The following is a 22,353-nucleotide window of genomic DNA, read 5'->3' as shown; positions in this document are numbered from 1 at the left end:
GCTGCCTTAAACCTTATCATTGAAAACATGACCCTTAAACATAGTTTACGTGAAATATTGAGTTTTATTAAATATATTCCTTCCTGTTCAAGAATATTATTACACTTACCTTAAAAGACCCTCTTCCCAATAGCATTCCCTTCTTTCCACCAGAGAGGTAATCAGTGCCCCGAATTTTGTCTTTGGAATCTCCTTATTTTTAAATTATATAAACATACATGTATAGGCCTGCCCTGAACATATACAGCCCTGGCCAAGAATACTTGGAAGCCTAGGGACCATATATCCAAATTATAAAATGTATAAATCAAGCTAGCAAAGTGTTAATTAAAAAAATAAGAAGTAAGTTTTGTCCTCCTGCCTGGAAAAGTGAACCTTCTTGAACACCTAGAAAGCCAGATTCAAATTTCTCAGATTACCAATGAGGCTGAGCATTTGTGCACCTTTATTGGCCATTCCTCTGCTGTGAAATGATTATTTTGTGATTTTCCTAATGGGTTGCTTTTTTCTTTTGATTCATAGAAGGGTTTTACATATTTTAGATACTAACCCTTTGTCCAGTTCCAAGTACTGTAAATACCTGCTGCAAGGCTGAGCTTGCATTTTTATTCTTTTTGGAGTACTTCCATGAACAGAAGATCTAAATTTTAATGCATTTAAATGTATTAAACTTTTCTAAATTAGTTAATATATGTAAGTTTGAAGCAGTGTCTGACACATTGTCTATCGTAATTTTTGAATTCTTTTCCTTTATGATGTGAAATTTTTACATCTACTTTAAAAAAGCCTTTCCTATCCTGAAGCTATGCATATTTTCCTAAGAATGTCTTCTAAAAATTTTAGATATTTGCCCTTCACCTGGCATGAAATTTTTTTTTCTTTTTCCTTTTTTGTAACGGCTTTATTGGGAAATAATTAGCATACCATAAGTCACCCTTTTAAAGTATGTATTTCAGTGTTTTTCAGTAAACTCAGTTGTGCAACAACGTCCACTAATTCCAAAACATTTTCATCACCCCAAAAAGAAACCCCATAGGCACTGAATTTAATATATAGCGTATATATAACCAACATCCAGCACAATTTCTATTATTTCCCCAGTGATTCACATCATCGCCATCACAAATCAAGTTTTCCGATCTGCGTGGATTTCTGTTAGATCTCTCTATTCTCTTCCACTGGCCTATTTATCTATCCCTGCACTAATACATGCTGTCTTATTAAAGCAAGCTGTCATTCTGTATTTTCTAATGAGAATACTGATTTCTACTGACACTTTGTACTTCCATATAAATTTTAGAAATAACTTGTCAATTTCCACAGAAATCCCAGTTGGAAACTTAGTTAAAATTCTGGGGGCTTCCCGGGGCTTCCCTGGTGGCGCAGTGGTTGAGAGTCCGCCTGCTGATGCAGGGGACATGGGTTCGTGCCCCCGGTCCGGGAGGATCCCACATGCCGCGGAGCGGCTGGGCCCGTGAGCCATGGCCGCTGAGTCTGCGCGTCCGGAGCCTGTGCTCCGCAACGGGAGAGGCCACAGCAGTGAGAGGCCCGCGTACCGCAAAATAAATAAATAAATAAATAAAAGAGGCAGAAGGATATCAACCTAAATTCAAAAGTCCACTATCTCTGCATTTACCACCTCTCCTCTGGCTTGAGGGATGTTTTGATTTGTAAAGACTGTAGAAATATGACAAAAATAAAGACAAATTACATCACAACAGAATTTTATAGTACATCTGTTTAATTATATTATGACCATTAATGCAATATCTGCCTCAATAATTTAACCCAGATAACAATTTAAAAAAATGGCATAATGACAGTTTAAAGCTGGTTCAATCACGATTTACAAGCTTATTATTAAGAGTGAAAACAGAAGACTATTTAAAATAGCTAAGAAGATAACATGTGTCATAGTGCTTAACGTTTCTGTAACTGTTGGTAAGGCTTCCATCTAAATCTGATGCAGAATTCTCAATGGCATTGAAACAGTTCTTTTCTCAGCCGCACGCACGGTATAGATACACTGTGCTATGAGTCTGGAAGAGACTGGCTATGGGTGCCACTTCTTGTCTTCAGCTGGGACTGTGCAATATCAGCAAGTGCGCTCTGTATCTTTTCCAGAAGCATGTCCCCTCGATAAACAACATCCTCCAGACACGTAGCAGCTTCGTGATTTTCTTCTTCCAGCTTATACAAGCTTGCAGCCTTTGTAAGACACAAATTTAAGAATGTTCTGAGAAATGAAAAACTTGGAGATTAAAGAAAGTTGAGGCGGAAAGAACCTGCAGTAGAAGTATTTACTTTTAAATCTGATGACTACCCAACCATTGTGATAGAGTTTTCAGTTGCAGAAATCCTAAGATCAGATAAAACTTTCAGTGGCAGAAATCCTATGATCAGAGTCTTCCCTGTATGAATTAACTTAAAAGATGACTTCGATTGGAGATCTCTGGATGGCTACATGAGACTTCCTTCCACGCTGCTTTCGGACACTACTATTCTACTCCACACCCAGAATGTGCCCCTCCTCTCACTCTTTGCAAGGAAAAGAAGCAAACTGAGGAAAATGGCAAGTTTTCTTTAAGCTCAAAATTGGACAATTATACACATTCAGCTCAGTCTTTAACAGACTACAGTAGTTCACAGTAAAATTCCCACTTCAAAATTTAGATTAACTTTGAAAATTGTAACAAAAGGCACTAAATCTACCTCTTTAATTCAAAATTCTCTACTCACAAAATTCTCAAAGGAAAAGATATTTTTACCTGTAAAGCAGCTGTAGATTCTTCACTGGGTAAGGAATCTATCAAAACATCAATGTCTTTTGCTGTTCGTGCAATCAACGCTGCAAAAAGCTGGGCATATTCTAGAGAAAGATGGTACTCGTTTAGGATATTAGAGAATCTCAAGTTTTCAGAAAGAGAAATTAAACTTTATGAAAACAGAAAACTTCATAACTTTTTCTGTAGCAGGCTTCTAATGATTAAAGTGTAATTTCAACACATCAATTCTATTACGTTTGAGAATTAGCTTTAATATTAACTCAAATTGGAATGTAAGCATAATGTATATCATTTCATTTATTAGGACAATACAGTGGTCACTTGAATAAAGGAATCTATAAATGGGATGCCTTTCTTATTAAGGTCCCTCAAGTAAAATTCAGCTAAATTCATACAATTCTCCTCTAAACAAGTAAAATGTCTGTTATTTGACAAGAAAAGAATTATGAGGTGTTACATAAATTGACTATAACAAATTCATTTCTTTTATGACAAACTTGCAGTAATATTCTCAAACAATAACATTTTTAGAAAGCCATAAATAAGTTGAATTTTTCAATAAATCTAATTTTAAGGGATTACAGGTAATGTGAGAGTCAAACTAAGAGAAGCCAAGAAAATCTATTTACCTTCTGTAGGATTAGCTGGCTGATCTTTGTTAATGGCTGTCTGAATATTACTAAAAGAGGCAGGAGGACCACACTGCTGCAACACTCCAATGGCATTACAAAACTGATCCGCAAGCTTGAGGCCAAAGGAAAGGTGGCAAAGTTAGAAAGGATTTATCTGTTTTACCGATTTTATTGGTAACGGCAGCAACAATGTTCCTATTATAATGGTCTCTGAGCAAGAAAATAAAACAGAAAGGAGTAATTCTGGATAACATAAACCAGTTACTAACAATGATTAAATGTTTTAATCATACAAAGAAACTACGTTTGGTTTCAATCAAAGAAATACAAAATAATCTTTCTTTTCTTCCCAAGGTAACAGAATGACTAGAGAAATATATGCCAATACTTACTGCAAGCACAAGTAAAGACTTTTGGGGAAGTAGTGGTGGAAAAGAGCAAATGTGATAGGCAAATATCTAAGAATGGCCCCAGGGTAAATTTTAAAATGTGACCCCTTTTCTCAAACTAGAGTAGTTACAAGAATAAAAGTGGGGAAAAGACTGCACCTTAAGTATTCTGAAATGTTTTTCTCCAGGACTCAAGCTGTGAACTCCCAGGGCTCTAAAAGTATTCCTTAATCAGTTTTGAAGATGGAGAATACCAAGTCCTTACAGAAACCGTGTCCCATGGGGTTAATGGAAGCTGTCACGCTAACAAAAATACTGGAGTATGTCTTACAGAACAGCAGATAAGGGAACAGCTCGTTAGAAACCCCTCTGCTTGTAACCTGCCTTTAATGATTAAGACTGCTTTAGTTTTTTTTTCTTTCCCTAATTGCACACCCTCCAAGCTTCACGTAGCCCATGTCATACCACACCAGACTTCTTACCACCCCTACAGATAACACTGCTGATGCGTGCATCACTGTAGTAACAGGGGCTTAAGTTGTTTTCCAGAAATTTGGAAGATTTGGAGTGGGCCCCTGCCCAGTTCAGACCACCTAAGAATTGTTGGGACCACCAACCCTAAAACTGGTCCCGTGCACAACACCAATTACCTCACCTTTTCCCTACCTCCACCCACCCTTCCCCAGGCCTGAGAACACCCTGCTTCTTTAACCCATAAAATCTCAAGCCTCTTGCCTTCTGGGAAGCAATCTGAGATTTGTTCTCCTGTCTCCTCACTCCGCTGCCTCCTGAATAAATAAACCCCTTCTCTGCTATGAAACTCGGTGTCTCAGTGTTCGGCCTGCTCCAAGTCCAGCAAACAAACCTGGCTCCATAACACTACCATCTCCAAACCTAAGATTCCTAGTCTCCCCACCAACTGCTCTCCATAGTCCCGACCTCTCAAACCTCAATTCCTTATCTCCAATCAGTGAATCAGCATTTCCACTAAGATTCACTGCCATTATTTGAATGACAGAACTCAAAGTCAACTGTTTCCTTTGTTTAATATCTAATTTCTATTGAGAATCTCCTAGTGAACCAGTCTAACTTCAGACTCAACTTTCATCTTCAAATCCTGCTAATACTACTACAAATCTTTCCCTTTTCCTTCTACCATCACTGCTGCTGTTAGTTCAACTTCACACAAGAATTGTTTACAACAGACTCCTTATTAATTTCTAGTTCTTATTTTCTTTTTTTAAATTATTTATTTATTTATTTTTGGCTGCTCTGGGTCTTTGTTGCTGCAAGCCGGCTTTCTCTAGTTGTGGCGAGTGGGGGCTACTCTTTGTTGTGGTGCACGGGCTTCTCACTGGGGTGGCTTCTCTTGTTGTGGAGCACAGGCTCTAGGTGCAGGGGCTTCAGTAGTTGCAGCTCAAGGGCTCAGTAGTTGTGGCTCGCCGTCTCTAGAGCACAGGCTCAGGGGTTGTGACGCACAGGCTTAGCTGCTCCGCAGCATGTGGGATCTTCCCAGACCAGGGATCGAACCCGTGTCCCCTGCATTGGCAGGCAAATTCTTAACCACTGTGCCACCAGGGAAGTTCCTAGTTCTTATTATTTTCTATGTTATTTTACTCTGCTCAAAAATTTTGAGTTTGCCCCAGCATGGTCTTCAAGATAAATCTCCAAGTCTTCAGGCTATTTCAAAGCTTTCAATAATCTAAGTCAACTCTACTTGTTCATTATCTACTCCTCCTTCACATATGCCTGACTGGTGATAAATTCAGTCCTGACTACACTGCTTTTGCTCACATTTTGCAAAGGTAATAGAGTGGCAGTCACTGCTCTGAAGCTGTACAAATGTGGATTCTAATTCTGGTTCTGCTAACTCGAGTTTCTTTTAATTTTTAAATTGGGAACATTCTCACATTATAGCATTGTTATGAAGAAGACAGAAAACACACACAAATATTCAACACACTGGCTATTTGCTCTGTCCTTATGAAGCTCTCAAAATCCATTTATTCAACAAATACTTATCAAAAATCAACTCTATGACAAGCATTGTATATAACTGTATAAACACACTGATACAGTGAACAAGACAGTTTCTGCTCTCATGGAGTTCTCAGTGGGTAAAATAAATTTTATTTTAATAATTTCACAAATAATTACAATTCAGATAAATGCTAATAAGATTCCCTCTATTTTAATTAATATCACTCAACAGTTCACTTTACTTCAGCACTTACAGCTGAAAACACTCAATTCATTACAACTCATAACCACATACTGCCTTTGCATTATTTAAATGTCTCTTGAGTATATAATATCGTTCTAATCAGACTGTAAACTCCTCAAGGAGTATTTCTCTGTAACCATGGTGGTGCACCCATCATGGATACCAGGCACCCATACCAGTTAACCTAGAGGTTTTTCTCCAAAATCCAATGATCAGCCTGCCTACCATGGAGTTAACGGCCATATTCACTTTTCCTTACTTCTGGCTGAGACATGTATGAATACACAACATTTCCCCTAAAATAACATTTGTATCCAGCTGCATCATTACAATTTGATTTTGTAAAGCGTCAAAGGAGTATCTCCCTGAGGGAGACTGGTTGGCAGCCCAGGCAAGTCACCAAAGGTAGAATTTACCTTGGTGAATTCATCAACATTTAGGGGCTGGCCCTCACACACAAAGTAGATCAGTTTCTTGTGAGAAGATTCACACTCTTCAAGTGCACAAAGACTAATAACAGGAATACCAACTTATTAGCTTCCGCTGAGAAAAAACTGGCAAGAGACCAGGTACTTGGATTTTCCAGTCAACATCTCACCTGGGACATCAAATTATAAATAGAATAACAGAAATGTAAACAAGTTAGCTCTTAATGGTAATAAGTATATGAATTCTTTGGTTTGCATATACTTTCTACGTACACATAACAGGAAAAATAATCAGAAGGATCAAAGTAAGGGGGTCTACTCACAACACCTGACTTTTCATAGGGAGTAAACCCACTGGCAGGCATTTTAAAAACCTTAAATAAAGATATACGAAGGTCAGAAGATTGACTATCATAAAGACGTCGGTTTTCCCTAAACTGACATGCTGGGGGCGTAGCCAAGAGATGGAACCCTTGGTCTATAGGAACCAACTAAGATGAAACAAAACTTTTCACTTTACTATCACTCCCGCCCCAACCTGAAAATTTTGGCGAAGGAATATTCTCGGCTAACATCTAATGGCAAAAATCCAATCATTAAGAACAAGAATTGCCCTCCGTAGGTTAAAATTGATAAGGGGAAAAAAGCTTCCGCTTCCCCTCCCCTCCCGGCCAAAGAATCCCATAAGCACCACTGACAAGCAAATAAAACCTTTCCGAGAGAACATGATAAGGCCGTGAAGCGTGACAGTCCACGCAGTCCTGTCACGGAGTGGAGTGAGATTCTCCACTTCGCAGGCTAAGAGGCCGCTGGCTCCCGCACCGCCCCGCCGCCGGCCTAAGACCTTCCAGACCGCGGCGCCGCCTCCCTCCAATCCCAGCGCTTGATGCTGAAGCCCGGCCTCACTCCACTCCCCACTTCCGAGTTTTGTCCCTCGGACCTCTTTTTCTGCCTTGCTTTCCCTCGGGAACGAAGACGACGGAGATTAATCGCGCGCAATTACTCACCGAGTTCACGGCGTCCTGCAACTGCGTGAGCCGATCCGCCATGTTCCTCCCGCAAACAAAGAAACGCGAGAGTAGCTGCTCGTACGCAATTGGGCAGCTCTAGGATGCGTCATGGCCAATCACAGGGCTGCGTTCTTGGAGTGGGTGGAGTCAAGCCTTACTCCACGCCCGGCGCGGAGTGGGCGGGACTTTCCGGAGGCCTACTTTATATGGACTACTTCCACCTGGGGCGACTCAGCTGTGCGCACGTTCAGTAATGCGGAGACTGTACAGGGCCCACTTTGCTTGGGGTGCCAAAATACTTTTTCGTGGCTTTTAGGTGTTAAACACTTTACAGAGATTGTTGGATTATGCGGTTTTTAAAAGTAATTTTCCCTGTCCCCCCTTGTATCCATTTATAAACATCGCCTTGAATACTTGCATGGACCACAAAACATACACAGCAAACAACTAAAGAATACTTGGGAGTCACGGTACCGACTTGAGTGTCAAGAATTCCAAATTAAAATTCAGCAAGTAATCAGGACGGGCTGTGTTCGGGTGCCCCTCCGTTGCTTTTGGGTGCAGAACGCCTGGATGCGTATTTAAATGTAGGTGTGCTGGGGCAGCTGACACACGTGAGATGGAAAGTGTCCAAAACTAGTACTAAACTGAGCTGTAATGGCCGTGTTGGAAGATTATGGAAAACATAGGTCTTGTGGGCAAAAGTGAGAGGAGGAAGACGGTAAGGTAAGAGGTAAGGTGTAATCAGCATCGCTTGTTTGTGTGACTGCGAGAAACTCGGTAAGGAACAGAGCAGGGTTGGTGGAGAAGAGAGTGGAAGTTTCACAGTGGGAAAGAGGAGAAGGTAGTGGGAAAAGAGGAGGTTCCTGGAAAATAAGCCAGGTGCGTAGGTGCGGTATGTTCAGTTTTAAAAAAGATAAGCTGTGCAATTTAGGCTTAGACTTGGTACCTATTGAGGGTTTCAGTGTGAAGAGTGATGGTTGAAACTTGGTATTTAAGGAAAGTTAGAGCTGGGGATAGTCTGGAAAGAAATGAGGCTGGAATCAGCTAATGACTGCTTTGTGGACTTGAGACAAACTCACAGACCCTCCTCCTCAGGCTGATTATCCCTGATTACCTTCCTGGGGTTGGGGGAGGATGGAGAAAACTCTCCGTTGGGAGCTTGGCTTGTGGGATCTACTCCAGGCCTAGCTGGGAAGCTCCACTTCTGCTTCACCACCACACGACCCCACCTCCAAACAATCGACATAACTGCTGGGACCTAATTGGGAACCTCTACAAGTGAGGCACCTCCCCCCTTAATGAGATTATTGAGAGAATTCTAATTTGTTTTAACTGTAATATGGGGTAAGCTTGTGACCCTCTCTTCTCACCCCCAGCTGAGAGTGTTCCTTACTGAATGTCTGCCACCTGCCAGAAAGTTATGTGGGTGCTGGGTTTGCAAAGATGAATAAGCCAGGGGCTCACAAGGAGGAGGGGTCTGCAGTTATTCAAAAATGAGGTGAGTTGGGCCTAGACTAGGGTGTTGAGCCTGAGAAGAGAAGACAAGGCTAGTTTTGAAGGAAAAATTCACACGGATTGGTGCCTGGCTGGATACAGAGGGATGAATGACAGCACCCATGAAGGGAGAATACTAAGTTTTGTAGCCTGACTGAAGAGAATTTGGGCACTTGGGGTAGAACCACTCTGAAGCAACTCCTATTACAACCCAACTTCCATCCTGTTGTCCTGTCGTTACATTCCTTACAGTTTTCAGTAGCTCCACAGAGACTTCAGGTAGATGTTCAGCCATTTCTGCTTGGGTTTCAAGGGTGACCATAATCTGGCTCTAGGAAACAGATTCCCGCCTCCTCGTGCAATAGTTTTCTGAGTGAAATAATCACTTCAGATTATTCAGCCACAGCCCCTGAAAACTTTTGTTTTTCCTGCGCTTCTTAAGCCTCTTCTGGCCATGGACCCCTAAAGAATCAGATGAAAACTGTGGACCTTTTCCCAGACCAGGCTCTCAAAATTTTGCATACATTTTCAGGGGTTTATGAACCTCTTGAAGCTGTGGACTTCAGGTAATAATCCACCTGCAAAATACAGTCTTATATGTGTAGCTCAGGATGCCTCAACAATGGCTCTATTGACGTTTGAGGCTGATTATATTCTCTGTTCTGAGGTGCTGTCCTGTGCATTGTAGGATGTGTGTCAGCATCCCTGTCCTCTACTCACGAGATGAGAGTAGCAACGCCCCCCCACCCAGTCGTGACAACACAAAATATCTCCAGATATTCCCAGATGACTCCTAGCAAGTGTGGGGCAAAATTGCCTCCAATTGATAACCACTCAATTCTTTACCTTTATCAAAACAATTTCTTTGCTGTTATTTAATTCACACTCGATCTTTTAAAGTTTTGCTTTTTACTTTTAATGTAAATTACTAGATTCCACATGGACCCCTTCTCTCTCATGATTTTGACTTTTTTTTTTTTTGCGGTACGCGGGCCTCTCACTGTTGTGGCCTCTCCCGTTGCGGAGCACAGGCTCCGGACGCGCAGGCTCAGCGGCCATGGCTCAGGGGCCCAGCTGCTCCGCGGCATGTGGGATCTTCCCGGACCGGGGCACGAACCCGTGTCCCCTGCATCAGCAGGCGGACTCTCAACCACTGCGCCACCAGGGAAGAAGCCCCAACATTTTTTTCATATGCTTTTTAATTTGCTTTTCTTGAATCCCCTACTGGATTATATTGTTTTAAGAGGAGGAACTCAGTATTATGTATCTCTTATCTTTGAAACACAATTTTGGTATGTCCTTTTAAACTTTATATTATTAAAAGTTTCAAACATACACAAAAGTAGAGAGAATAGTATGGTGAACACTCATGTACCCACCACCCAGCTTTGATTTTTTATCAACTCATAGCCAATCTTGTAGTAAGTATTTTGATTTTTTTAATCTGTAGTGACGCCCTATTTTTTCAGGAAAAAAAGTCTTTAACAGTTCTTTAACTTGACATTCTAGACCCTTAACTACCTTTATTACCTACTCAGTCACAATTTATTAAACATCTAAACTGTTCCAAGCACTGTTCTGAAATACTGTAAATAAGCATTTGTTACATTAGATTCTTTGCAATTCCCTACAGATGCTCTGCTGTTTCGTACTCCTATGCACATCATATAAGATGCATTAATTCTCTCTTCCTTGTATGAAAAGCCCACACTTCCATCCCTACCTCGATTTTGTTCCCCTGTTGATCATCCACTCAGCTTTAAACCTCAGTGTAAACATTTCTTTCTTGATAAAACCTTTCCTGAAACCCTGGAGTAAGTTAGTTGCTCCCAATCTTCAGAATTTTTCCTTGTACTTGTTATTCCATTTAACACATTGAGGTTTAATTATCCATACATGACTCTAATTCACTCACCACCATGAGCTACTTGTGGGCAGGAAACATATTTTAATTGTTTCCATATTTCCAATGCCTAGCACCTAGCATATAGCCTGACACTTAGAAGACTCTGAATGCATATTTATGGACTAAATGAATGAATTTCCTAGCATAATGATTTCCATATGTTACTAAATAAACATTTATTGAATTTAATTTAATGAACACAGTCCAAAGAATGTAACCCACAGGAAGAACAAGTGTTAAAAAATACAGAGCAATAAAATGGATAACTAATAAGAACCTGCTGTATAAAAAAAATAAATAAAATTCTAAAATTCCAAAAAAAAAATACAGAGCAAAGGTGAGGTTAGAATGAGATAGAATACATGGGCAAGCTTCACAGAGCACCTTTCCTGCCTTTCCCCTGGAGCTCTATTCCCATCTCCATCCACGGTGTCTTGGGCTTTGTCAAAAATCTAGGATAGGTTGCCTGCCTTCTTTTTCTAGACTTGAAGCAGTCCTTAAGGCTCTAGTTATCTATATCTTGGATTTGGGAATCTTGTCAGTTTTTGTGTTTCCTTTCAATTCTTAGGAATAAAAACTCATCTGCAAAGCTGCTGGGCCCATTTGCTTCACAGGTTGCCAGTGGAACTCTGACATGAGCAAGGAACCCCAGCCAATATTCTTCCCAAGCTGTTACAGTATTTTGGAGCCAAGGTAATGAGGCCCTCTGCTGCTTACTGACACATCTGTCATCAGCTGTCCACTGCAGGCACAGGGAACTGCAATGCTAAAGTGTGGAAGAGAGGGAATGGGGTTAGCTCAGGGAAGTGAAATTAATTCAGCATGGCCAGCATAGAGGAGTTGAGTTGCAGCAAGAACCTGGAGAGCTGGACAGGCGCTACATCATGAAAAACATTATGTGTCATACTCAGGAAGATGGACTGTTATCCTGAATGCTTTTACCAGAAAACCTTTAGAAGTATATCTTTAAAAAATTTTAATTTTCTTATTCAAAAGCCATACACATTCAATGTAGAAATTTTACAAAGAGCAGAAATGTGCAGAGAAAATCATTCTTAATCCAATCACCTGGAGATAAACTCTTTTAAACATTTTGATAATGTTCTTTCAACCTTTCTATGCATATAAACATGAATGCATATTAAAAAGAAAACAAAATAAAGCTTATACTATATACATACATATATATATATATATATATTTCTTTTTAACTTGCCTTTTCATAAACACTTCCTGATCAATCAGTTGCCTTTTAAAAAATGATTTTTGAAGGGCTACAAGGTATTCTTTTATATGGCTACGTTACAGGTTATTTAATTAACTTATTGTTGGGCATTTAGGTTGTTTTAGTTTTTTTGCTATTGTAAATAACATCTTGAACAGTTTTGTGCACTAATATATATATATATATAATTTTTATACATATTTACATACTTAAATCCAAAAGTGCAATTATCACTCCAAAGCTGAGTATTTTTAAGATTTCTGATACAGCTCATGCCATAAAAAGTTGTATGAAATTACACTCTCACTAGTTAGATCTTAGAATGTCTTCTCAGCTCTTTCATCCACACTCGAAGTTCTTGTTCTTTTAAAATATTTACAGCTTAGTTTCTTAATTTGATTTTGTGTGTTACTAGTGAATTTGAACATTTTTTCATGTGTTTACTGGCCATTTGTGTTTCTTTTCTTCTATTTTTTTGTTTTTTTAATTCCCTATTCATGTCGTTCGCTAACTTTTACTTTTGGTCATCAACTTGACTTTTCATATGGTTTATTGTTTATGGTGTTTATTGACTTTAATAAAATTAAAATTTTTAAGTAGCCAACTCTACCAATCTTTTCCTTTATGGTTTCCTCCTTTGCTTTTTTGCTTAGAAAGTTCCTCCACTGAATAATTCTGATCACTTCTGGTTTGGCACTGCCAGATTCCAATAGATTTTTGCTCAAATAAACTCTTAAAAGAAAAAAAAAAAGACAGTTCCATCATTCTGCGATCAACTTTTTTCCTTAAACGTGTATTTCTTCTAGCTCTTTTAAGATTTTGATTTTATTTATTACTTTGGGATTTCATTGTGACAATGTGAGATAGAGTTGTAATCCTCTCTCCCCAGTACAGTGCAGCTAATCAGTTATCAGACACAATTTACTGAATAATACATCCACGGGTCCAAATGCTACCCTTATAATCGCTGCTATCATCGTCCCGGGGTTTCATCTATTGAGAGTTACTGGAAAGAGGGTATGTAGGACAGTGAATAAACACCATAGGAATAAATAGTACTACCGCAGGTGTGAACATTTGGACCAGGCAGAGGAAGGACAGTAAAAGAGTTGTGCCTATTAATATTACGGTGATTGCTATAGGTTTTTAGTTTAGTAGTGGATTAACCACATATGGAATTTTCAACATAGTTGCTTATTAAAATAGATAACTGAAAAAGTTAAAGAGCAGGAAAAATAAAGCAGGGCAATCTTCCCCAAATAAATTTGAGTCTATAAATCTAATTCCACAATCGTCTCACGAGCCATCTGTCACATGGACTACGGTCCTTTAAACAGCCCTCACGTATAAAATTTGAGAGAGGAAGTTCAGATGAAGGTCTTGAGTCTTCGAGGATAATTTCACTTAGAGAAAACGAAACATTTTTAATTGTGGCGCTCATCACCAGCGCAATAACCACCACAGAAACAGCACTGCCCCCGTATTTTCATACCAACATATCCCTGAGGAGCTAAGGCAATTGCGACAGGGAGAAACGATCAACTCTTACCGTTTTGAGCACCAGATTCCTGTTTTTTTCCGTTTGCAAAGGAAACGCGGGAAACTGGAGCCTGGAGACGTTAGGCCGCAACAGAAAGGGTTATTTTTCACTCGAACGGTAGTTTTCGTAAGTGCGAAAGATACCAAAGTGAGAAGTACAGGTTACAACCCAGAACCCGCTGCGAACTGTGCCCGCAGCGCCGCCGGCCGGGAGGAGGCGAGCGCCGCCCGGGCACGCCCCTCCGCTCCCGTCCCCGCCCCCGCCCCGGGGGGCGCCGTCGCCGTGACGTGAGGGGCTGGAGGAGGCTTGGGGCCTCGCAGCGGGGCTGATTGCCGGAACTGGAGCCCTCTGCCGGGGCAGGGGGCGCGCGGGCTCCGCGGGGGTGGCAGGTGTGCTGTGCGTGCACCTGGCGAGCGATGGCGCCGGATGCGGGCACCCCGGGATAGCGCGGGCTAGGTGGCGGCGCCCAGCTGGGGCAGCAATGGAGCTCCTTCGGCTGCTGCTCCTGGCTGTGGTGGCGTCGGAACTGGCGGCGGCCGCCGGAGCCGAGACCGTTGGGAACTCCAGCGAGGGTAAGGTCGGGGGCGCCTGACTGCTGCAACCCAAACTTGGTCTTGCATTTCTTGCAAGGTCAGAGTCCACCCCGGGGTCTGTCCGCGCAGCGGCGGAGGCGGTGAGTTCAGAACCGGCAGGAATGGATCGAGGTCCTTTCCTGCAGAAGGCAAGTCCCATTGCTAAGGAGGCCTTACTGTCAACCTCCTAATTTAGGTTGGGGGAATGGGAAGAGATAGGAAACTCTCTTGTTCAGACACATTATTCTCTCCCTTAGGGTGCAGCCATGTTTGTAGGTTTTATTTAACACATTAAAACACCTCTTTGCTCCCAAGTGGCTGGTCTGAGCGTCTGGACTGCGAGGCTTGATGCAGCCAAGGTGCAGCGGGTTTTTGTACTCCAAAATCTAGGTGCTTTTCAAACTGGTTATGCTCTACGGAGTTTCAGAGGAAAAGTGAACCCAGAATGGGACTTTAGACCATAGGTCATGTGCTTGGTGAATGGATTTTAGCAATAGTTGGTGGTTTGTTAATATAAACTGTAAAAAGCGTTAATTGTATGAAGCTGATAATCATGTGCTTTTCCACGGGGTCAAGAACATTCTTGGTTTTGTTTTGAGCTTAAGAGACTAGTTGTAGTTCTGAAACATAATATTTTCTGAATAATGTGATTCTGTTTCTGAATGCTTATCTTTGAAAAGCACTTGTGCAAACTGAATCCTAGAATTTTTGCCTGGAATTTAAGGCCAAAGCTGAAAAGGGCGGTTATAGTTTTGCAGAAAAAATAGCCTTATTTATAACAGGGCGCTAACATTCACTGCGTGCAGTATGTGCCAGGTGCCTTTCATGGCAGTGTTATTTAATCCTTACAACCCTGTTAGATAATTATTGTCCTCACTGGTGGAGGATGAACCTGAGGCCCAAGACGATGCTCACTACACAAGTAAACAGCTAAGAGGGGCACAGACAGCAGATGAACCCGTGTGTCTTGCTGTCAATTTCACGGTCTTCCACTTCTACAAAGCTGCCCTCCAGTGAGAATGTTTTACTTAGTGTGGTGCTTTACACTTAATTCTTCTCTGAATTCTCATTCCTCAAAGTAGAGTCAGTTCTCCCTCCCTCATATGGCTATTTCCATTCTTCCAAGGTGAAGAATCTGAGAGATTGAGTTTGCAGATGATCAGACGAGAGAAGGAATTTGAGAAATTAATGTTTTTCGGACACTGTTTCTCACCTCTTTTCTGCGATTACGGCACTGTTATTTCCTCAACCACATTATTCTTCTGGCCTTGCATCAGTATTGCTGTTGTGTGCAGGAGAGGGACAGCAGGTGGGAACTTGACTGCTGAGGGTAAATGAAAGCTGATATTCTCCACATCTGTCAGATAAAGGTCAGAGTGGAAATTAAGGAAGACTTAGTTCCAGACTTGCATGATCCTCCTGGAAAATGTCTGGATTTCTATTTGAGGATTCTGATGAGTACACAAACTCGAAATTGAGTAGCTGCTGTAAGTTAGGAGGATTTACCCATCTTTAGCAGGAAGAGCTAAACACCTGGAGTAGTGGCTTAGAAGCTAAGTGAATCTTTGAAGGTGGCAGATCGAGTTCTAGAATGTCTGAGGATGGTGCTTTCTGTGACCAGCAGGAGATGAACCATACATCTAAACAGTTTTCCCTTCTCTTGGAGTCCCGGTTCCCTGCTACCCTGAACACCTTTCATTATTGATTCAGGTTCATATCTGGTAACTCACAGGAACCTACCTAGTGATTGGAGTTGAGCAGAGTGCTATTTGAACCTTCTCCAGTTTGTGCTATCCATAATGCTTAAGGAAGGTAGCAGCCCACTTGTGTAGTTGGTTGCAGGTGTTCTCTTTCTCTCAAAAGTGTGTGCATTTTTGTGTTTCCTTTCACCTTTTAGGGCTAATGAAAATTCATAAGAAAGTATCAATGAGAAATTGGGAGGGGCAGTTGAATGCTGGCCAACTCAAGTAGCTGAATGGTTTTTGTTTTTAATATTCCATCTGAAAGAATTATGAAGACTAAGCGTTGACAAATCTGTCCTAGAATTTTTCTGTTGAGTTAAAGCAGAAACAGTGGAGGTACATTTCAGTAAATAGTAAAAAGGAAGAGGTGGAAAATTTTAAGGTTGCAAGTTTAGGATCTGATTGAGAAAGAAAAGGAACATATTGGAATTGGGCAGCTCTTTTTAGAATGGAATTATTGGAAGGAAAGAGTGACTCTGGGTAGGAATGGAGGAAGGGTATGAAAAATAGAAAAGGGTCCCCTGCTGTACTTTAGATGGCAAGAAACATTTTTGCCAGAAAAAGCAGAGCTACTGCTTTTTAGAGGAGAGCTACAGCTTAAGTGCTCAGTCTTGTGTTAGCCATTTGCCCTGTAATAGCCTTCTTTTTTTTTTGTTAAATTTATTTATTTTTGGCTGCATTGGGTCTTCATTGCTGCACGCAGGCTTTCTCTAGTTGCCGTGAACGGGGGCTACTCTTCCTTGCGGTGCGTGGGCTTCTCATTGTGGTGTCTTCTCTTGTTGCGGAGCACGGACTCTAGGTGTGCAGGCTTCAGTAGTTGTGGCACGTGGGCTCAGTAGTTGTGGCACGTGGGCTCAGTAGTTGTGGCTCGCGGGCTCTAGAGCGCAAGCTCAGTAGTTGTGGCACAGGGGCTTACTTGCTCCGTGGCATGTGGGATCTTCCCGGACCAGGGCTCGAACCCGTGTCCCCTGCATTGGCAGGCGGATTCTTAACCACTGCGCCACCAGGGAAGCCCTGCCCTGTAATATCCTTGATGTGCTGTCATTCCTGTCCACTCCTCAAGTCATAAGATCTAATTATCCCTCAAAAAATGTTTCTGATGCATCCTTTTCCAGATGACTTAGAAGCGCAGCTAAGTTCCTGTTAGCCTCTTCAGGATATATTTTTGTATTTGTGTCTCCCTTTGCCATGTCTGTTTTTATGAGTAGAAATGAAATGCAGTTTCTGCCAGGCTAGACTGTTAAAGTTGTCTTGACTTTCAGTATATTTCCTTGTCGCTCTGTGGAAGTCACTTTCTCAACTCGCTGTTCATGATGGATGTGCTGGGCGTTTTATATCTGTTAGACCTCTTCTTTCCACTAGTTTATTTGTAGGAGGACCATACTGACTGCCTGCATTTTTTTTTTTTTTTGATAAGGACATGAGCCTCTGAAACATTGGAAAGCTAATAGAAACTAATAATGATATTTTATTGTGCAGTATCGGACAGTTTACAAATTTTTTCCCATTTGATACTTTCAGCAGCCACGTGATGTATGCAGCACAGTTAACTGCATTTTACCATGAGGGAACTGAGGCCCATAGGAAATAATTACTTGTCTGAGGTCACAAAATTCAACTATCATTTACCAAACATTTACTGTGTGCCAACCAGGTACCTGGCACCGTGTGAGGCTCCGGAACATCAAATATGACAGGGCCCTGCAAGTCAGGACTCAAACCATAACTGGTTTGTTTAATATACAGTATTCTATAAAAATTTTGAAATGGCTCTTGGATTGCCAGAGGATTTTCACACAAAAGTTAGATAAAGATAACAAAGAATAGGAAAAAATATAGCTTTCCTTCCCTAATTCATCAAACGTTGTGTTAGAAGTTCTCACGCCTGGCTGGACATTAGAATCACCTGGAGCCTTGAAAAAAAGGCATGTTGGTGAAGAGACAGCTAGAAATTGAAATAGAAAATAAAAAGTAAATTTATAATACCATCAAGAAATATTAAATATTTAGGGATAATTATAAAGGGATATGTTACAATCTCTATAGAGAAGACTATACAACATTCTTGAGATGAATTAAGAAAATAAATAAATAGAGGGATATCTCAAATTCGTAGATTAGAAAAATTCTGTGTTATAAAGGTATCATTTTTCCCTAAATTAATACATTCAGTGCCATGTCAATCAAATCCCAGTAGGGTTTTTTTGTGGAAATTGACAAGCTGCTTTCTAAAATTTATATGGAAATGAAAAAGGGCCAAAAATACTCAAGACAGTCTTGAAGAGGAAGTACAATTTGGGGCAGAAATTAAGACAGTGTAATATTGGTGTTAGGATAGGCAAATAAACCAATGGTACACAGTTAAGAGTCCAGAAATAAACCCTCACATATGTCACTTGACTTACGTGAAAGGTGGAATTGCTGAGCAGTAGGGAAACTACTTTCAAGAAAGGTTGCTATGCCAACAGGATATTCATATGGGAAAATGAACCTTGACCATCCCGCCTCACACCATACATAAAAATCAGTTTCATGTTGATTTTAGACTTAAATGTGAAAGGTAGAACAAAGTTCTAGAAGTTAACATGGGGAATGTATCTTCCTGATCTTGGAATATGTTGGCAAAGAATTCTTTAAAATCATAAAGGAAAAACTTGAGAAATTGGACTGCATTAAAATTAAAACTTCTGTTAATCTAAAGGTAACAGGAGTGAAAAGACAAGCTATAAGAGTGGGAGAAGATATTTGTAACACATATCTGACAGAATACTCGTATCAGTGATGACTAAAGAGTTCCTAAAATTCAATAAGGACAGATAATCCAGTTTTTAAAGGCAAAAGGCTTAACAGACCCTTTCACAAAGAGGATATTTAAATAACCAATAGGTAAAACAAAATGTTCTTACCAAGTGTTGGTGAGAGTATAGTGTAACTGGAATACTTCCTCACAAGCTGATAGAGGTCTAAGTTGGCAAAACCATGTTGGATAACTGTTCAGGAGTATCTACTAAAATTGAACATAAGTATACCCTGTTACCTGATAATTCTACTCATAGGTTCTACCCAATAGAAATGTGTACATGTGCACCAAAAGACACATACAAAAAATTGTCTGAATGGAGTTATTTATAATTACTCCAAACTAGAAATAGTCCAAATGTTTGTTAACAGTAGCATAGATAAATAAATTGTGGTATATTTATTTCATGAAGCATACAACAATGAAAGTGAATGAATAGCAGTTACGATAGCAGCTGGGATGAATCTCACAAAGTGTTGATTTTTAAAAAGCTAAACACAAAAGAATTCATGCTGTATGATTCCATTTAATTAAATCTCAAAGAAAAAAGCCCATCTGTGGTGTTAAAAGTTAGGATCATGGTTACCTCTGGGGAGGGGGGAAGAGGTAGTGATTGGAAGAGGCCACCAGGAGACCTCTAAGAGGTTAGAATGCTGTTTCTTGATCTGGCAGTGTAAACTTTGTGCACTTCTTTGTAGGCATTTTTTTAAAAATTTAATTAATTAATTTATTTAGGCTGCGACTGGTCTTAGTTGCAGCATGCAGGATTTTTTTTTTTTTTTTTAATTGCGGCATGCAAACTTTTAGTTGCGGCATGCATGTGGGATCTAGTTCCCTGACCAGGGATAGAACCTGGGGGCCTCCTGCAGTAGGAGCACGGAGTCTTACCCACTGGACCACCAGGTAAGTCCCTGAATGTTATTTTAATGAATATTTGTTTTGTAATTGATACTTGAACCCTAACCCCAGGAATTTTGATTTAACTGGTTGGAGAGGGGCCCAGGCAACAATATCTTTTAAAAAGCACCTTCAGATAATTGTAACGTACAACCAAGGTGGATGACCACTGTATTAGAATTCCTTTCTAAGAAGGACACCTCATGAGCACCACAGAAAATATGAAAAATAGGAAATGTGTAAAGAAAAGAAAACATTATTTAAAATACACCCCATAGGTACCTGTTTTTAATAGCCCTACTTACTTTGTCAAGTGACCAGTTTTTTTTTAAATAATGTATACAGTGTCTCTCCCCTTTGTTGTCTGGCTTTTTTCTGGTTCTTGTCACAGGCATTTGACTGGGGAAAGAGGGTTAGTAGGCATCACCTTCCTTTCGGAAGCTTTCGGAAATCTGTTTCTGAAATGGCAGGTGTTCTTCTCGAAGAAGTCGGAAGCAGAGACTGTCACTTACTGTTTTGGTCCTGATCATTTTATATTCTCACAGAAGCTGTTTGTTTTCATTTCTGATTTTCTTAATGAGAACAAGACTTCTTAGTTATTTTAATTATTTAAAATCAAAGGTGATCTGCTACACTGTCACAGCAAAAACCTTCTCAAATAGGTTTATTGCTTGGCATATATATGTACACACACACACACATATGTATATGTTTTTTCTAGAGTATTCTTTCACAAAATAGAACTATTTTATTTCTTATTTCTTATTCATGCTGGGATGGTAACAGCCTATATGTTCATTAGTAAGGGATTGGTTGAATAATCATGTTTACCTAGAATGGAATATTTTATAGCTTTTAAAATGATAAAGCTAGAATTATCTGTTGATGTGGAAAGATATCTAAGATCTATGAAATGGCTATACCAAAAATATTTGTGTCTTTCTTTTTCCACCTACATAGAGATACTCATGCTGATATCTGCCTAAATCCTGAAAGATGTATAACAAACTGTTAACAGTGATTATTTCTGTACAGTGTACTTGCTGGAGGAATTAACTTTCTCTACAGTTCTTGCCTTTTAAAATATGGCTTATGTATGATCTGGAACAATATTACCATTTTAAGGGAAAAACAAAACAGGTGACACCTGTTGAGTGTTGACAGTGTCACCATTTTGTCTAGATTGTGTCCCTGTTTTATAAATTTCACATGAAGAGTTGAGGTAGAACCTGTGTTTTGAGTGCCATCAGGAAGGAGGTTTTTTCCAAATTGTGCATTTCCTTTCTGGTAAGAAAGCCTCATTATCGCTATAGAAATCTGATAAACAATGAAATGTGTAAAGAAAAGGCACTTAGGGCTTCCCTGGTGGCGCAGTGGTTAAGAATCCGCCTGCCAATGCAGGGGACACGGGTTTGAGCCCTGGTCCGGGAAGATCCCACATGCCGTGGAGCAACTAAGCCCGTGTGCCACAACTACTGAGCCTGCACTCTAGAGCCCGTGAGCCACAACTACTGAGCCCGCGTGCCACAGCTACTGAAGCCCACGCGCCTAGAACCCGTGCTCTGCAACAAGAGAAGCCACTGCAATGAGAAGCCCGTGCACCATAACGAAGAGTAACCCTCGCTCTCCGCAACGAGAGAAACCAGCGCACAGCAACGAAGACCCAATGCAGCGAACAATAAATAAAATAAAAATAAATTTTTAAAAAAAGAAAGAAAAGGCACTTAACATACATTCCCAGGAATACAAACTTTTATTACCCCTACTTATTTTGTTAAGTTACCAGTTGTTTAGTAGTATATTTTAATTTCTGTGGTCCTGTATTTCCTTACTGTCTTTTAAATCACTGAAAGTTTTGGTTCTCCAAGTATTTCTGATTTGTGATTTATCTTCACCCTTATGTGATAGATTAAGGAAACGTTAAGAAAACCAACACTTCACTAACTGATAGCTTCAGTCTCTTCCAGGGCTTATAAATGTTCTGGGTAGTATTTTGATTCAAGGCCCATGTAATGAGAGACAGATATAAAGATCATCAAAAATTTCTAAGATAGGCTTAAGGGCAAATTTAAGAGTTAAGTGATTATAACCTTTATGAATTTACTTATGTCATTTCTGGTCACAGTATTCAATAGGCAGAGCGACTAGTCCATAAGTACTAAAATAAGTATTTGTCAAATAGAGAAAATGAGATGGGGAGGGACTGAAAAAAACAGAAAAACTGAAAATGTAACTCGAAAAGGCAGGCCGGTAAGTGAGCTGAGTGCTTTGGACAGTTAAAGGATGGAAATCCAATTAATTCCTAGGAAAACAAACTGAGACTGCTCTTAGACTGGAATTTGTGGATAGTTTTAAGAGTTGGAAGGTGGAGAATGGATGGGACCAAAGTTAAACTGCAATACATGAAAAGTTTTTAGGGCCATTTACCGAGTTCCACTTAATTTTATGTATAATTTAGTTTCCTAATAAAGTAATCCTGATGCTGGGAAAACCTGGAATATTAAAATGTTCCTTGTTCCCCTTTAAAAACAAAAAGAAACCCAGAAAGCTCCCCACGTTTTCCAGACTTCCGTAGATTCTGTTAGCCACTTCCTAATATTTTTACCACTATTCAGGCTGGAGTTTTGTTCCACATACAAGGTGAAATGTCTTTCCAGTTACATAAATAGAAAATACACCACCTTCATTTGTCATTGTTACAACTA

General features: G+C 40.2%; 2 protein-coding genes across 2 annotated transcripts in view; one reads left to right on the top strand and one right to left on the bottom strand.

The window, feature by feature from the left end:
• Window positions 1-1,729: 1,729 nt before the first annotated feature.
• MED21 (mediator complex subunit 21) lies at window positions 1,730-7,521 on the bottom strand. Its single transcript, XM_082666467.1, has 4 exons — window positions 7,467-7,521; window positions 3,416-3,530; window positions 2,769-2,869; window positions 1,730-2,208 (listed from the first exon to the last, which is right to left on the bottom strand). Exons 1-4 carry the CDS (start codon window positions 7,506-7,508, stop codon window positions 2,032-2,034), a joined length of 435 nt encoding a protein of 144 aa, XP_082522593.1. The 5' UTR covers window positions 7,509-7,521; the 3' UTR covers window positions 1,730-2,031.
• A 6,417-nt stretch (window positions 7,522-13,938) lies between these two features.
• Window positions 13,939-22,353, top strand: part of TM7SF3 (transmembrane 7 superfamily member 3) — a 37,994-nt gene continuing 29,579 nt past the window's right edge. Inside the window, exon 1 of the mRNA XM_082665775.1 lies at window positions 13,939-14,209. Within this exon, the coding sequence (XP_082521901.1) occupies window positions 14,119-14,209 (91 nt within the window). The 5' untranslated portion in view covers window positions 13,939-14,118. The remainder of the gene's footprint in view (window positions 14,210-22,353) is intronic.

This window comes from Grampus griseus (genome assembly GCF_964374135.1).
Source record: "Grampus griseus genome assembly, chromosome: 11".
NCBI classification, from domain to species: domain Eukaryota; kingdom Metazoa; phylum Chordata; class Mammalia; order Artiodactyla; family Delphinidae; genus Grampus; species Grampus griseus.
The sequence above is the reverse complement of the archived record's forward strand: the minus strand, read 5'-3'. Positions and strand labels throughout refer to the sequence as shown.

What these genes read in the sequence shown, in the direction of transcription:
- MED21 (XM_082666467.1), bottom strand. Translation starts at nt 7,508, where the DNA reads ATGGCGGATCGGCTCACGCAGTTGCAGGACGCCGTGAACTCG. An exon ending in GCCAGCTAATCCTACAGAAG is followed by an intron (nt 2,870 to 3,415) that starts GTAAATAGATTT and finishes ATCTTTCTCTAG; the next exon opens with AATATGCCCAGCTTTTTGCA. An exon ending in AATCTACAGCTGCTTTACAG is followed by an intron (nt 2,209 to 2,768) that starts GTAAAAATATCT and finishes TGTCTTACAAAG; the next exon opens with GCTGCAAGCTTGTATAAGCT.